A 16,891-nucleotide genomic window follows, 5' to 3' on the forward strand; every position below is an offset into this window, starting at 1 on the left:
AGGTCATGTTCATTGGTTCACAGACTGTTCAGAAATCTGATGACAGAGGGGAAGAGGCTGTTCTTGAATTGTGAAGTGTCAATCTTTAGGCTGCTGCACTTCCTCCCTGAAGGTAATGATGGGAAGAGGACATGGCCTGGGTGCTGAGGTTCCTTAACGATGGATGCTGCCTTCTTGAGGCATGGCCTCTCAGAGGTGTCCCCAAAGGTGGGGAGGCTTGTGCCCATGATAAAGCTGGCTGAATCTACAATCCTCTGCAACCTCTTTCAATCCTGTGCATTGGAGGCTGTACACCAGGTGATGATGCAGCCGGTCTCCCTGGTACACCTGTAGAAATTTGCAAGAGTCATCGGTGACATCCCAAAACTCTCCAAACCCCTAATGTAGTAGTGCCATTGTAGAGGTAGAATTTTCCCAAAGGGTTTTCCACTTTCCTGTTGTAACTAGAGAAGAGCATTCATTTCTTTTTATAGTCTTCAGAAGACAAGAAGAAACCCTGGTGTGAGGATTTGGGATAACATTTCTTTTAAGAACCAGCTCTTTACACAGTTGTGGTTATTTCCTCACGGGGAGCTAAATGTTTATCATTCTGTTATTAGTTGCAAACTGAACTGAAGATGGCAGCAGGTAAAACAGATTCACTGTATCTAAGAAAAATAAAAACTAATGTCTGGCTTCCTCACTTAAGGCACATTTTCTGAAACGTACTAATAAGACCATAATAAGACATAAGAGCAGAATTAGGCCATTTGGCCCATCAAGTTTGTTCCGCCATTCAATCATGGCTGATCCTGTTTTCTCTTCCTCAGCTCCACTCCCCGGCTTTCTCCCCATAACCGCTGAAGCCATAGCCAATCAAGAATCTATCAGTCTCTGCCTTAAATACACCCAACGACCTGGCATCCGCAACTGCATGTGGTAACAAATTCCACAAATTCACCACCCTCTGGCTAAAGAAATTTCTCTGTAACTCTGTTTTGAAAGGGTGCCCCTCTATCCTGAGGTTGTGTCCTCTTGTCCTAGATCCCCCCCCCAATGGGAAACATCCTTTCCACATCTACTCTGTCTAGGCCTTTCAACATTTGAAAGGTTTCAATGAGATCCTCCCTCATCCTTCTAAGTTCCAGTGAGTTAAGGCCCAGAGCTATCAAACATTCCTCACATGATAACCCTTTCATTCCCAGAATCAACCTTGTGAATCTCCTCTGAACCCTCTCCACTGTCAGCACATCTTTTCTTAGATAAGGAGCCCAAAACTGTTCACAATACTCAACGTGAGTCCTCACGAGTGCCTTAAAAAGCCTCAGCATCACATCTTTGCTGTTGTATTCCTGACCTCTTGAAATGAATACTGACATTGCATTTGCCTTCCTCACCACCGACTCAACCTGCATGTTAACTTTTGGGATGTTCTAATTTTTGCTCTTTTGTAGGCCCTCTCTTTTACTTTTACATTAGCTTTGACTTCCCTTGTCAGCTATGGTTGTACTATTTTTGCCAATTGAGTATTTCTTCATTTTTGGAATACATCTAGCCTTCACCTTCCTCATTTTTCCCAGAAGTTCACACCATTGCTGCTCTGCCAGCATCTCCTTCTAATTTCCTTTGGTCAACTCCTCTCTCATGCGACTGTAATTTCCTTTACTCCACTGAAATACCTCTATGTCAGACTTTACTTTCTTCCTATCAAATTTCAAGTTGAACTCAATCGTATTGTGATCACTGTCTCCTAAGGGTTTCTTTACCTTAAGCTCCCTTATCGCTTCCAGTTCATTATATAACACCCAATCCAGTATAGCTGATCCCCTAGTAGACTCAACAACAAGCTGCTCTAAAAATCCATCCCATAGGCATTCTATAAATTCTCTCTCTTGTGACCTAGCATCAATTGGATTTTCCCAATCTACCTGCATGTTAAAATCTCCCATGACTATCATAACATTGCCCTCTTGACCTGCCTTTTCCATTTCCCATTGTATTCTGTAGTCCACATCCCAGCTACTGTTTGTAGGCCTGTATATAACTGCCATCAGGGTCTTTTTCCCTTGCAGTTTCTTAACTCAGCCCACAAGGATCCAACATCTTCTGATCCTATGTCACATTTGTATTTTTTGAATTAATCTGCTATTGTTTTTTAACCATCTCTCAGCTAAAGACATTCCCCTTATTTCAGCAATTTTGAGTGGGACATTTTCAAAACACCACAGCGAAGGGCATTAATTGAAACCTTTGTTCTTAAATACTGGCTAGCGAGGGTCTGCAATTGTATGATTTTACAGGAGGCCTTGCAAATCAAACTAAATTGGCAAGTTGGCTTATTATTGTCACATATACGGAGGTGCAGTGGAGAAAATTTGTCCTGCATGTTCATACAGATCACACAGTGCATTGAGGCAGTACAAAGTAAAACAAAGACAATGCGGAATCTAGTGTTACAGTTACAAACCTAGAAAAGTAATGAGCTCATAGAACAGCACAGCACACTACAGGGCATTTGGCCATTGATATTGTGCCATCTTAGTAACCTACTTTAAAGTTCAAAGTAAATTTATTATCAAGGTACGTTAATGTCACCATATACTACCTTGACGTTCATTTTCTTGCAGGCATTCACAGTGAAACGAGAGAAAATCTAACTTTTCCCTCCTGCACGACCCCCTAGTTTTCTTTCAAACATCCGCCACTACCACCACTCCTGGTAGTGCGTTTCACACACTCACCTCTCTGTGTATTTAAAAAAAACACCCTCTGACAACCAACTTTATTATTCCAGAGGTGTGGTGAGAGCAACTGATTTGACCTTCAAGCAGTTCTGGCCCAGGTGTGTCTCCTGGGACTATTAAAACTGAAATCAGTGGGACTCGGGCACGTGGGGTGGGAGGGATGTGCCATCTGCAAGAGTCATAGCTGTACAGCACAGGGAGCATAGCTTAGTCTTTGTCTGTCAGTAGTCTTGTATGCATTAAGCATATATGTCTTAATTATTCAAGTATCTGTCAAAATGCCTCTTAATTGTTTCCGTTTTTTGTATCTCTATTGTATCAACACTTGGCCTCTTTTGCTCCAGAGAATAAAGTTGCTGCCTATCCAATCTCTCCTGCTAACTTAGGCTGTTAAATCCAGGCAACGTCGTTGAGAGTCTTTCCTTTACACTCTAGTTTAATCACATCCTTCCTAGGCTGTGGTGACTGGATCTTTACACAATACTCTAATGCTTCAAGATGGCACAGTAGTGTCGTGTTTTACAGTGCCAGCCATCAGCGACCCATTCCCGCCACTGTCTGCAAAGAGTTTGTACGCTCTCCCCATGACCGTGTGGGTTTCCTCAGGGTGCTCAAGTTTCCTCCCACAATCCAAAGACATACGAGTCAGAGTGAGTAAGTTGAGGGCATGCTATGTTGGCGTCTGAACCGTAGCGACATTTGTGGGCTGCTTCCACACATTATCAGATTGTGTTGGCCGTTGACGCACAATGATGCCTTTCACTGAGTGTTTTGATATTTCAATGTACATGTGGCAAATAAAGCTAATCTTTATCTTCCAATTGCACCTAACCAATATTTTGTACAACAGTAGTATAGTACTGAGCAAAAGTCTTAGACACATGTAACACAATTCTGTAAAGCGAAGATGCTTTCAAAAATTATGAAATGTAAAGTTTCTAAATATCAAAAACTTCAAAGAGCAGTAAACATTTAAAAAAATGAAGTCAAATCAATATTTGGTATTTCCACCCTTTGCCTTTAAAATTGCATCAATTCTCTTAGGTACATTGTTGTGCAGTTTTATAAGAAAGTTGGCTGGTAGGTTATTCCTAGTATCTTGGAGAACTTGCCATAGTTCTTCTGCAGACTTCTGCTGTCTCGCTTGCTTCTGTCTCTCCAGGTAGTCCCAGACAGCCTCGATGATGTTGAGATCAGGGCTCTGTGGAGGACTTGCTATTTAAAACAATATAAAAAATCTGGGGTGCATCAGACTTTGGCATGGTACTGTACAATGTCCCATCTCTTGTACTTAGTTCCTCAGCTGATGAAAGCAAGCATGCTATAGGCCTCGTCTCTACCCTATATATTTGTGTTCCCAGTTTTGGGGAATGATGTCCTTGTACCGCCAAAGTCTCTCTGTTCACCAACATTCGCCAGAACCCTCGTATCTAGCATGAAGGGACCTAACTGTGGTTGAGGGTCAGGTACCTGTGCCCCGAGGTCCAACTGTTACCAGCTGCTTGATGCCAAATGCCAAGGGACTGCTTATGAGGAACCAAAGCTTAAATTTTACCCTGGCTTTCAAGTGCAGACTGCATGAGTAAGCGATGTAAAAGAAGACAGCACAGTTATCAGTGAATGCCTGGCATCCGACCAGGGCAATTGAAGTAAACTCCCACCAGCAACACACATCAAAGTTGCTGGTAAACGCAGCAGGCCAGGCAGCATTTCTAGGAAGAGGTACAGTCGACGTTTCGGGCCGAGACCCTTATCCCGATGTCATGCCCCCTTCTCATTGCTACCATCAGGGAGGTGGTACAGGAGCCTAAAGACACACACTCAGCATTAGGAACAGCTTCTCCCACTCTGCCATCAGACTTCAGGATGGACAATGAACCTATGAACACAACCGTACTATTTTTGCTCTCTTTTTGCACTATTTACTTAATACACATTTCTTACTGTAATTTTTGGTATATTTTATGAATTGCAGTTACCTGCAGCACACTTCATGACCCATGCCAGTGATAATAAACATGATTCTCATTCTGAGTAACAAAGATAGTTAAAGCTCGTCATGGGGCATGACTCTGGTAGTCGAGTGTTCTATATGTCACTAGTTACATCCTCTCCTATTTGATAACTTAGATTTTAAATCAGTTTGGATACGAATTTTTGGATTAGACACGATAATTTTGCTGGCTAATTGTGAGGCTGTCTATTAATCACCCTGTGTATCTGACCTGTTGTTCTTCTGTGCTTCACCAAGGCCCCAGGAGCTTCTTGTATGTCAGTCCACCATTCTGCAAGGCTTGTACTGGGGTTTCCCAACAGAGTAGCTCTCCATTCAGTGTGATTGTTGGATCTATTCCAGACCAAATCTGTAATCTCCTCTGTTCAGTGGTGTAGGGCTGGTACCCTCCATCCCCAGGGGCTGCTTTAGAAGAAGAAAGTAGACAAAAAGCAGCTTTTTAACTGAGCTGTTTGTTTTTTGTACTGCATTCAGACGTGTTTCTGCTGAGTTAAAAACACTGTATGATGATCTCTCTCCAGAAACAAGTGTCGGGCGTTGTTTGCTTAGATGAATCTGATAAGATGTACAACTTATTGTTTCCTTCTGAAGCACAAGTCGTAAATAGACACAGTCCCTGTGGATTCAAGGCGGCCTTGTGTCATAGACCAAAGGCACTCCGTAATTATATGAGCTGTGACTTTTGTTTCTGTTTGATATTTGTGGTTGTGATCTTGGCTCCAGTTTATCTCTGTGTGCACTGGTACAAAAGGGTATAATTGGGAGCAAGCATGCTGGGATTACAGGTTGGTAATTCCTTCAAAATGGTGTCACAGGTAGAGAGGGTCCTAACTCTGAGCTTTCGGCACATTAGCCTTTGGAAATCTGAGCAACACACACAAAATGCTGGAGGAACTCGGCAGGCCAGGCAGCATCTGGGGAAAGCGTACAGGTGACGTGGCAGGACTGGAGAGAAAAAAACTGAGTGGATTTAAAAGGTGAGGGGAGAGAGAACCACCAGGTGATAGGTGAAACCTGGAGGGGGAGGGATGAAGTAAGGAGCTGGGAAGTAAATTGGTGAAAGAGACAGAAGGCCATGGAAGAGAGAAAAGGGGGGGAGGAGCACCAGAGGGAGGCGATAGGCAGGCAAGGAGATGAGGTGAGAGAGGGAAAGGGAAAGGGGATGGGAAACGGTGAAGGAGAGGGAGGTGGTGGGGGCATTACTGGAGTTGGGATGTTATGTTGAAGTTGTACAAGACATCACTGAGGCTGAATTCGGAGTATTGTGTGCAGTTCCGGTCACCTATCTACTAGGAAGATATCAGTAAACTAGAAAAGTGCAGGGAAAGTTTACAAGGATGCTGCCAGGACGCCAGGACTTGAGTTATAGAGAAAGACTGAATATGTCAGGACTTTATCCCCTGGAGCGCAGGAGACTGACGGGAGATTTGATAGAGGTATACAAAATTATGAAGGGTATAGATACAGTAAATGCAAGCAGGCTTTTTCCACTGAGGTTGGGGGAAACTAGAACCAGAGGCCATAGATTTGAGGGGGCATGTGAGATATGTAAGAGGAAACTGTTGGGGAAATTTCACTCATGAAACGAGCTGCCAGTGGAGGTGCTGGATGCAGGATCAATTGTAATATTGAAGAGAAGTTTGGATAGGTACATGGATGAGAGAAGTATGGAGGGCCATGGGCTGGGTTCAGGTAGATGGGACAGAACTGACTGGCATTGTCTAGACCGGCTGACTCTATAATTCTACTTAGTGTTCTATCCGTGAGTTCAGTTAAAAGCCTCTACCTGGGGAATCGTCGCTTGGATGATCAGGCTCTGCATGTGATGGAGGTATAATGGAAATGGGGAGTTTTAGTGATAGAGCTTCTGGTCCTTCAAGCAGTGCCACTCCGGCAACCGCAACTCAACCCTAACCTGATCATGAGACAATTTACAATGACCAACTAACCTCTCCGGTACGTCTTTGGACTGTGGGGGGAAATTGGAGCACCCAGGGACAACCCACGCATTCCATGGGGAGGGCGTACTGCCGCCTTACAGCGGACGCTGGGATTGAGCTTGTAACTCCGAGCTGTGATAGTGTGGAGCTAACTGCTGCACCACTGCAGCACCATATCTTGGTGCGGGCTCTGCTCGTGTCTGCAAATATATTGACAAGGTCATTCCGAGGGCGAACTTGTCAGTGTGTCGAAAACCACCGTTGCCTTGGTGTGTTCTGTACCTGTGGGTGTTGGACGTAGACTCACTGGATCCCACAGTCCAGTCCTCCCCTTGATATTCTGTAGCTTGATGAGCCAAGTATAGATCATATCTATCCTCATGTACAAGATGTACCCAGCGTACCCTGTTTATTTAAGGCAAAGTTACCCAAGTTATTGTTACTTGTCCCAATTAAGAAAATATTATGAAATAGTTTAATGTTTTTATTTGAATTGATTTCAATGATTTACAATTTAATCTGATGATGAGGCAGTTGTCACCATGGAGACACAAGAGAATCCACATCCTTCCTATAACAAAGTTCAAAGTAAATTTATTGTCAAAGGCGGTTCAAGAGGATGTGAGGGGCAAATTTTTTTTACTCAGTGAGTGGTGGATGCCTGGAATGTGCTGCCTGGTTATGGTGGTAGAGGCTTTTACGAGACGTTTGGATAGGCACATGGAGGTGAGGAAGTTGGACGGATATGGACATTGTGTAGGCAGGAGGGATTAGTGTTTGGGTGTTTTGATTTGCTTTTTAGCTGGTTCAGCACAACATTGAGGGCCAAAGGGCCAGTTCCTAGGCCGTAGTCTTCCATATTCTATATATATATCACTATATACAACCCTGAGATTCATTTTCTTGTGGGCATACTCAGTAGATATAGGAAACATAATAAAATCAACGAAAGACCATATCAAACAGGGCGGACAAACAAGCGATGTGCAAAACACAGCAAACTGTGTAGCTATGGAAGAGAAAAAAGGAAATAGAGATGATCAGATCTGGACACAATATTCTAAATATGGACTAACCAAAGCTTTTAAAGATGAAGCCTCTGCAAGACGGTGATTGATGATTTATGCGAGTGTTGCTGGCACTTAGCAAGTTCCCATTTTAAACAGGAGGCGTCATTTTGAAAAATTCTGAAATGGTGCTACTCATAAGGAACGGTTAATTGGCTGTGTGCGGCAAGCTGAATTTTCATTAAAGTGCATGCGGTCTACTTCAGAAGTTTTAAATGACATCTAATTATATGATGTACGATATCTAACAAGAAGCAGCAAAAGAAAAGCTAACTCCCATTAATTTTCACCGGGTTTAACATGATTGTTCTTGTGTAACATGCAGAGGATCCTTTTTGACTTCTTCTGCTTATGTTTCGACAAGAGGTCTGTTGTGGCGATTAGTCATGCTGGCATTTAGGGGGAGGGGTCCATGGCATGAAAAAGGTTGGGAACCCCCTGCCTTAGGGGGTAATGACTTCATAAATGATGAGTCAGATGTAATTTGGGTTAAATTCCTTAGAGCTCATAGATAAACAAGTATTTCTCTCCTTAGGAAAATCTGCTAGCAAGTCTGAACGGAAGGCTGGATTTGAAACATGCGAGTTCTTCATTAACACTAAGAACTATTCAAAAAATACACGGGTAAATGACAACTTTCCAGCATTTCATTCATCAATTAGAGCTAATGGTATGTGACTGCAACTGTGGAAATGTTCTGTCACTTCATGTGTCAAAAGCAAGAAGCCATATATGATTCAAAGTAAATTTATTAACGAAGTACATGCTACATATCACCATATACTACCTTGAGATTCATTTTCTTGCGGGCATTCACAGTAGATGCATATAAACACAAAAGGACGAATGAAAAACTCCAAAGACCGACAGACAACCAATGTGCATTAGAAGTCAAACTGAGCAATTACAGAAAACTAATAATAATAAATAATATTGAGAACATGAGTTGTAGAGTCCCCGAAAGTGAGGATCATTTGCAAAAGGATTATGAGCATCTTACTTTAAATATAAAAGTAGGATTCGAAGATTCAAAGTACATTTATTACCAAGATATGTATACAATATACAACTCTGAGATGCGTTCTCCTGCAGGCAGCCACGAAACAATGAAACGCCACGGAACCCGTTCAAGAAAACAACACACACCCAAAGCACGAGAAAAGGACTAATTGCGGAATCGGCAAAAAGCACAGAGGATATCAAACGTCGGACCACAAGTCCAGTAGTATTCAGTTTCGTGCAGTTCAGCGTGGCACCAGTAGCCTGTTGCAGGTGACAGGGCAAGGGTTTCTTCGCTGAAGCGCCCCAGACAACATCGACTGCCCCTGATCAAGCCACTCAAAAGCAGCAAAGGCAAAAGAGTAACCAGCAACCAGGAACACGTGCAACGTGAACCCTAAAGTCCCCCAAATGGAGTCCACAACCTCTCCGATCAATTCTTTCCTTGAGTAGTTTTTGATCAGGTTACTGTGGCTACAAAATAGACTTTAGTGACCATAATTAAATCTCAGTCAAGTGCGCATTTTAATAGAAAATTACCACACTCATTTTAGCTGCTGTGTTATTTACAGGACTAATGGGGAGTAAGCATTGTAGAGGAATTTCTTTGTATGTTTCTCCTCATCTGCCCTAACTACTTGGTAATCCTGTTGAAATATAAAAGGAAGAGTAATTTTAAAAATGTTGTTCCCCCCTTTCCCCACCCCTCAGCATTTGCTCTGCCATGTTGCACTGAAAGTGAATAAGGGAACCCCTTAAAACTGCATCCCATAAACTATCAAATGATTCAACATGGACAGACTCCAGAAAGTGCACCAGAAGATTAATCCCCAAATGCAGATTAATGGTAGGGTGAAATCTGACCTCTCACTTTTGACGCCAATGCATTCCGGTCCATTTAATTTAGTTTGAAAGTCTGTTAGCTCATGAGTGGACATACCAGAGATGAATCCTTCAGCCTCACTTCTTCCCGTTCTGTTTATTGTGGGTATACATTTTTGTACAGCTACCCATTTCTCCTAGCATTGAATTCTGTAAGGGTGCATTTCCTCTTTCAATAGAAGCTGAAATGCTCAATTTCCATATAACTGTGGTCGTTGGGTAGATGTGTGTGTGAGTCAGTGTGCATGATTTATCAGACTGCTGTGTGAAATTTGTCTCCTTAATTTTTACTCATTTTTTTTTGCATTTAACATAGATCCACTGGTCAGATATGCAGATCAAAGCTACAGTAACTGTGTTACGTGCCAACATTTATTTTTAAGAGTATTTGTCCTTCAGATAGCCACAGATGCATGACTAGCCATACTGGGCAAGGTTGGGTGAGGGATTCTGTACCAGAACTGAAAGCAGTAGCAGGGCCTTGGTAAAAGCAAACAAGGAGCTTTGTGCCTCATTTTGAAGTTCCCCACTCCAAACCGGGCTTTGTCTGTGGCAGCTCATGCCTCCACAGTACAGTGGCGTGTCACAGTTACTTTGGTTCTTTCAACCTCGTCCCGTATTAAGACATCTGATATGTCGTCTCGGATCACGACCACAGCATTTTGGAGGGGGAGGGAGAGCTGCTAGATGTCTTGGTACATATTGGTACCAACGACATAGGAAGGAAAAGCAAAGAGGTCCTGAAGAGAGAATTTAGAGGGCTAGGCAGAAAGCTGAGAAGCAGGACCTCCAGGGTAGTAATTTCTAGATTGCTGCCTGTGCCACGTACCAGTGAGGGTAGAAACAGGATGATTTGGCAGATAAATGCGTGGCTGAGAAGCTGATGCAGTGGGGGGGGGGGTGCAGGGGGCACGGCTTCAGGTTTTTGGATCATTGGGATCTCTTCTGGGGGAGGTATGACCTGTTCAAAAGTGAAGGGTTGCCCCTGAACCTGAGGGGGACCAATATTCTCATGGGCTGGTTTGTTAGAGCTGTTGGGGAGGGTTTAAATTAATTTGGCAGGAGATGGGGACCAGAGTGAAGGGACTCAGGATAGGATGGGGCTGGATGGTAAAAAGGCAAAGACTGCATGCAGTCAGACTGTCAGGAAGGGAAGGCAGATGATAGGACATAATTGCAGCCAGCAAGGTGAGGGTCAGTGTATTAGGGATGCAGAATGAAAAAGGGTAGCAAATACAGTACTCAAAGTGTTATATCTCAATGCACGGAGTATAAGAAATAAGGTGGATGATCTTGTTCCGCTGTTACAGTTTGTCAGGTATGACGTTGTGGCCATCACTGAATCGTGGCTGAAGGATGGTGCAGTTGGGAGCTGAATGCTGAAGGTTACACGTTGTATCAGAGGGATAGGAAGGTAGGCAGAAGGTGTGGTGTGGCTCTGGCTGGCTAGTTATGTCCACTCCCTTGATTTATCTACTGTTTAAAAAAAACCTAAAACATTACACACAAGAAATTCTGGAGATGCTGAAACTCTTGAGTAACATGTATAAAATGCTGGAGGAACTCAGCAAGTCGGGCAGCATCTATGAAGCTGAAGGGCCTCGGCTCAAAACGTTGACTGTTTATTCCCCTCCATAGATGTTGCCTCACTTCAAAGATTCCATATGCGTTTATTATCGAGGTATATATGCAGCATACAACCTTGAGGTTTGTCTTCCCACAGACAGTCACAAAACAGAGAAAACCATGGAGCCAATGGAAAGAAAAGCATCAACACCCCCCAACTCCCCACATGCAAGAAAAAAACAAATTTTGCAAGCTGCAACAAAAAAGTGAGCAAAAAGCAAAATAGTATAAAACACAAAGTTGAAAGAGTCCAGGCATATTCAGCTCAGCTCAGTGTTCATAATGTGCAAGCTGCCTCGATTCAAAATCGCCCAAAATAGCAACAAGAAAAGGGAAAGTCTGCAGATGCTGGAAATCCAAGCAGCGCCTATGGAGAAGAGTAAACAGTTGGCATTTCCATAGGTGCTGCCTGCCCCACTGAGTTCCTCCGGCATTTTGGGTGTGTTACAACAAAAAAAGGAGTGACCAAAGCCAGAAACACATCATAACGTGAACTACAGTGAACTACATAAACCTTGCCCAAGACCCACAAATCTGGCACCATCCTCCAACAGCATCGAGAGAGAGATGAGACCATCGGAATGCAGGGATCTTCCTCCGGTAGCAGTGAAAGACTTGCGGAGTTCCTTCACTTTTTGTGTGTTTCTGAAGACCTCCTGCATCTGCAGCAAATTTTGTGTTCATCTCACTGTACTGATGGATCTTACTTGAGGTGCATCTTATTTGGCCCAGCGGAACACGGGTAATTGTTAATCTACTTGTTGATTTGGTTAAATCCGTGATAAACAGAAACTCCACTCTTTCCTTCTTTTACAGATCGAAATTCTCGCAGAGAATGGTGAGACACCATTGTTCACTCAGTTCTTTTCCGACTGGAAGGTGGTAGGCCAGACTGAAGGGCTTGGGAAAGTGTACACCATTGGCAGTGTTGCCAAGATCAAATCAGTCCCCTTTGATGTCACGAAGCTTCATGAATCGCCAGCCATGGCCGCACAATACAACATGGTGGATGACGGGTCGGGCAAGGTCCAGGTAACAAGTCAATAGTTGGCAGTACAGATTGAACCTTCATGCACAAGGGTCTGGAGTTGGTGGGCTGGATGAAAATGTCTTCACTGTCTTCCTGCAGATTTGGCGGATTGAGGAGTTCAAGAAAGAGCCTGTGGACTCTTCATCTTACGGGCAGTTCTACGGTGGAGACTGCTACCTTATCCTGTACTCTTACAAGTCAGGTGACACACAGAAGCATCTCATTTACATTTGGTAAGCCTCCGTTCATGTGCACATAAGAGGTCATTTTGGACAGACTAGGAAAGCTAGCCGGGATATTTTTTTTTTAAATGCTTGTTTACTTTTTAAGGCAAGGCAGCAAGGCTACAAAAGATGAACTTGGAGCATCGGCCGCCCTTGCAGTTGAACTTGATCAGCAGATGAAAGATTTGCCTGTCCAGGTATGTACTGACCCTCGTTAGGTCTATCAATCATCCGTTTACTCGAGTATTTCTGTTTATTAACATTTAAAATGGGGAACTGTCATCAGCTAGTCCAGGGGTTGAAACCGAAGTTTGAGGCCCAAAGGCCAATTGGAAGTCCGGAGGTTGTGGCCCAATGGCTGAGGCCAGAGCCCTGTCATGGAGTTGGCGGACTGTCCATGTATGTGGGTAAGGGAGAGGAAAGGGGCTTGTTGTTTTGTTGTTGTTCTGTTGCCCGTTGTGCTCTGTGTTGTTCTGCCGAGCATTGTGGGCATGCTGTGTTGGCGCGGGATGCGTGGTGACCCTTGCGGGCTGCCCCTGGCACGTCCTTAGGTCATGTTGGTTGTTGGCGCAAATGACACATTTCACTTTACGTTCCAATATACATGTGGTAATCAAATCTGAATGCGTTCCAATTCTGGCAATTGAAGTAGAAGCTATATATTTCAATCAAATAGATTTGTCTACGTAGTGCTTGCCTTTGGTAGAGTTGATTCTGTTTGGATGCAGAGCAAAAATGGTAGTTGGACCGTGCACACCAAGCCAAAGGAAGAAGGTACAGAGAACAGACCCTTCAGCCCGCGGTCTGACTGCTTGCATCGCAGTTGGGTAAGGAGGGGGCCACTGTATATATTTGGTAAGAGCTGCAGAGGTTTGCAAACTCTGCGAGTTCCATCATAGCATTGGCCTCCCCACCACTGAGGACATCTTCAACAGGTGATGCCTCCGAAAGGCAGTGCCCAGGACATGCTGTCTTCTCAGTACTACCGTCAGAAAAGAGGTACAGGAGCGTGAAGACACACACTCCACATTTTAGGAACACTTTCTTCCCCTCCACCATCAGTTTCTGAATGGACAATGAACCCATGAACACGACCTCACTATTACTTCTCTTTTTGCTCTACATATTTAATTATATATATTTCTTACTGTATTTTATAGTATATTCATGTATTGCACTGTACTGCTACCACAGAACAATAAGTTTCACAACGTACGTCAGTGATAAAAAACCTGATTCTGATTGTGATACTGAATTAATCCCTCCTGCCAGCACATGATCCATATTCCTCCATTTCCTGCATATTCATGTGCCTATCAAAAAGCCTATTGAACACCTCTATTGTACCTGTTTCTTCTACCTCAGTTGGCGGTGTGTTCCAGGTACCCACCACTCTGGATTTTTAAAAAATCTTGCCCGACACTTCCCCTATAAACGTTCCCTCCTTGTCGAAATTGCTTGCTTGCTAGTATTTGGCATTTTTTATCTTCGATATTCTGCACGGTTACAGGCCCTTCTGGCCAAACAAGGCCTCACCACCCAGTTGCTCCCATGTGGCCAATTAACCTACTAACCTGCATGTCTTTGCACTTTGAAAGCACCCGGAGGAAACCTAGGCGGTCACGGGGAGAGCGTACAAACTCCTTACAGACAGCAGTGGAATTGAACCTGGGGTTGCTGCCTTGCGCTAACACTATGCTACTATGCCGTCCTCCCTCAGGGAGAAGAACAAGTTAGACAGCCAGAATCTATACTGCGCGTGATCTTATAAAATTCTGTCAGTTCTCTCTTCTGGCAAAGACGTGGAGCTTGGTACATTAATTGGCCATTGTAAGTTGTCCCAAGTCTGTAGATGAACATCAGTCCTGAAGAAGGGTTTTGGCCCAAAACGTTGACTGACTATTCATTTTCATAGATGCTGCCTAACCTGCTGAGTTCCTCCAGCATCTTGTGTGTGTTGCTTTGGATTTCCAGCATCTGCAAACTTTCTCTTGTTTATGATTTGCCGATTCACTGTAAAGTCTCCTTGAGGAATGCCTACCCTGAAGAAGTTTAAATCTTCTTTTTGACACGTGTTCAGTGAAACCCTCTCTCTGCTCCCCCACTGTGATTTCCCTCTCAGTCCTGAAGAAGGGTGTCAGCCAGAAACGTTGTCTGTCTGTCCATTTCCATCGATGCTGCCTGACCTGCTGAGATCCTCTAGCATTTTATGTGTGTTTTGATCAAATTTGATGGGGTATGATGAGTAAGTGAAGAGAATAAAAGTAATACATTTGGATTAGTAAATGAGTGCTTGATGGTTAGCCACCTTCGATGGGCTGAAGGACCTGTTTCCATGCTGTATCTCTCCATAAGCTCTATGTGCAATGTTCGCAGGAACTGTCCTTGCTTGAAAACTTGTATGAATCAGAGTCAGGTTTATTATCACCGGAATGTAAAGTGAAATTTGTTAACTTAGCAGCGGCAGTTCAATGCAATACTTAATCCAGCAGAGAGAAAAAAATAAATAAAATAATAAATAAATAAATCAATTACGTATATTGAATAGATTTTTAAAAAGTGAAAAAACAGCAATACTGTATTTTTTTTAAAAAGTGAGGTAGTGTCGAAAGATTCAATGTCCAGTTAGGAATCGGATGGCGGAGGGGAAGAAGCTGTTCCTGAATCGCTGTGTGCCTTCAGGCTTCTGTACCTCCTACCTGATGGTAACAATGACAAAAGGGCATGCCCTGGGTGTTGGAGGTCCTTTATAATGAACGCTGCCTTTCTGAGACACTGCTCCCTGAAGATGTCCTGGGTACTTGTAGGCTAGTACCCCAGATGGAGCTGACTAGATTTACAACCCTCTGCAGCTTCCTTCAGTCCTGTGCAGTAGCCCCTCCATACCAGACAGTGATGCAGCCTGTCGGAATGCTCTCCATGGTACAACTATAGAAGCTTCTGAGTTTATTTGTTGACATGCCAAATCTCTTCAAACTCCTAATAAAGTATAGCCGCTGTCTTGCCTTGTCTTGACGACTCTTCCTCCCAAAACGTTCCACCTGCATTGAAATGCACACTAGCAATTTCATTAGTATGCTTCCACTGAAGTGAGGGCGATTCAAAGTTCAAAGTAAACTTATTATCAAAGTATATATATGTCAGCATATACTACCCTGAGGTTCCTTTTCTTCTGGGCATACTTATTAAATCCGAAAGAAGCACAATAGAATCAATGAAAGACCGCACACAACAGGATTGGCAGATAACCGATGTGCAAAACACAACAAACTCTGCAGATACAAAAGAGGTAGTAATAACAAATGACTAATCAGTAAATATTGAGATCCTGAGATGAAGAGTCTTTGAAAGTGAGTCGACAGGTTGTGGGAAATCACTTGTTCATTAAGACAGTTCAAAAGTACATTGCTTAAAGGGAAGCTCCAGGCTGCAGATGTTGTAAGCAGCACGCAACACATGACTGGGTTCACAGTCGCCACCTTGCTTGGGTGGGATTAGCTGACTGGACACATCGGGGCCTTTGCCCATCCTCCTCCTTTCCACTGTGGTATGGTAGTGTAGGGGTTCAATTCTCACCACTGTCCATAAAGAGTCTGTACGTTCTCCACATGACCATGTGGGTTTCCTCCCACATTACAAAGATGTACGGGTTAATAAATTGTGGGCATGCTATGTACTGGCACTGAAAGTGAGTGCCACATGGTACTGCCCCCTCAGGCTGTTCTGGTCTTTGATGCAAATGATGTTTGTTTCGATACACATCTGACAAGTAAGGCTAGTCTTTCTTTTTTTCACTGGAACATGATCTCCTACTTCTTGCATCATACCAGCGCTTTCTCACCGAGTTCACTGCCTTGCTTGCTGTAGGTTGGAACCAAAGTTTTTTTTCCCCAACAGGTTTATTGTTACTGAAAGGGAGCTGCTCCTTGTCTCCTAGGTGCGGGTCACTCAGGGTCAGGAGCCTCCTCACCTGCTGAGCATATTTAAAGACAGACCACTCATCGTGCACCTCGGCGGGACCTCCAGGAAGGGTGGCCAGACCCCTGCAGCATCAGTACGGCTTTTCCACATCAGGATGAGCTCAACAGGAGCTTGCAGAGCCGTTGAGGTGAGTGAAGTGAAGGGAATGCAAAGGTGACATCGCCCATGTCCTAACGCCGTGAACTGCGTGGAAGGGAGTAAGAATGATCGGTCAAAGTGCATGGATGGGAGGGTTATGAAGAGTTAATGAAGTGCGTGCAGGTTGATGGGTCTGGGCAGAGTTATAGTACGGCATGGACTAGATGGGTTGAAGGGCCCATTTCTGTGCTGCAGTGTTCTTTAATTCTCCGTTTGAAATGGTGCCAGATCTGCTGCATGCTGGTTTTGAGCTGATGGGTTGGGATG

General features: G+C 43.8%; 1 protein-coding gene across 1 annotated transcript in view; it reads left to right on the plus strand.

Moving 5' to 3' along the window:
* scinlb (scinderin like b) overlaps positions 1-16,891 on the plus strand; it is a 43,797-nt gene that overhangs the window by 17,435 nt on the left and 9,471 nt on the right. The window contains exons 8-12 of the mRNA XM_072273462.1: positions 8,280-8,368; positions 12,068-12,283; positions 12,381-12,514; positions 12,612-12,702; positions 16,443-16,613. Coding sequence (XP_072129563.1) covers positions 8,280-8,368; positions 12,068-12,283; positions 12,381-12,514; positions 12,612-12,702; positions 16,443-16,613 — 701 coding nt within the window. The remainder of the gene's footprint in view (positions 1-8,279; positions 8,369-12,067; positions 12,284-12,380; positions 12,515-12,611; positions 12,703-16,442; positions 16,614-16,891) is intronic.

This window comes from Mobula birostris, chromosome 12, assembly GCF_030028105.1.
Source record: "Mobula birostris isolate sMobBir1 chromosome 12, sMobBir1.hap1, whole genome shotgun sequence".
Taxonomy (NCBI): Eukaryota; Metazoa; Chordata; class Chondrichthyes; order Myliobatiformes; family Myliobatidae; genus Mobula; species Mobula birostris.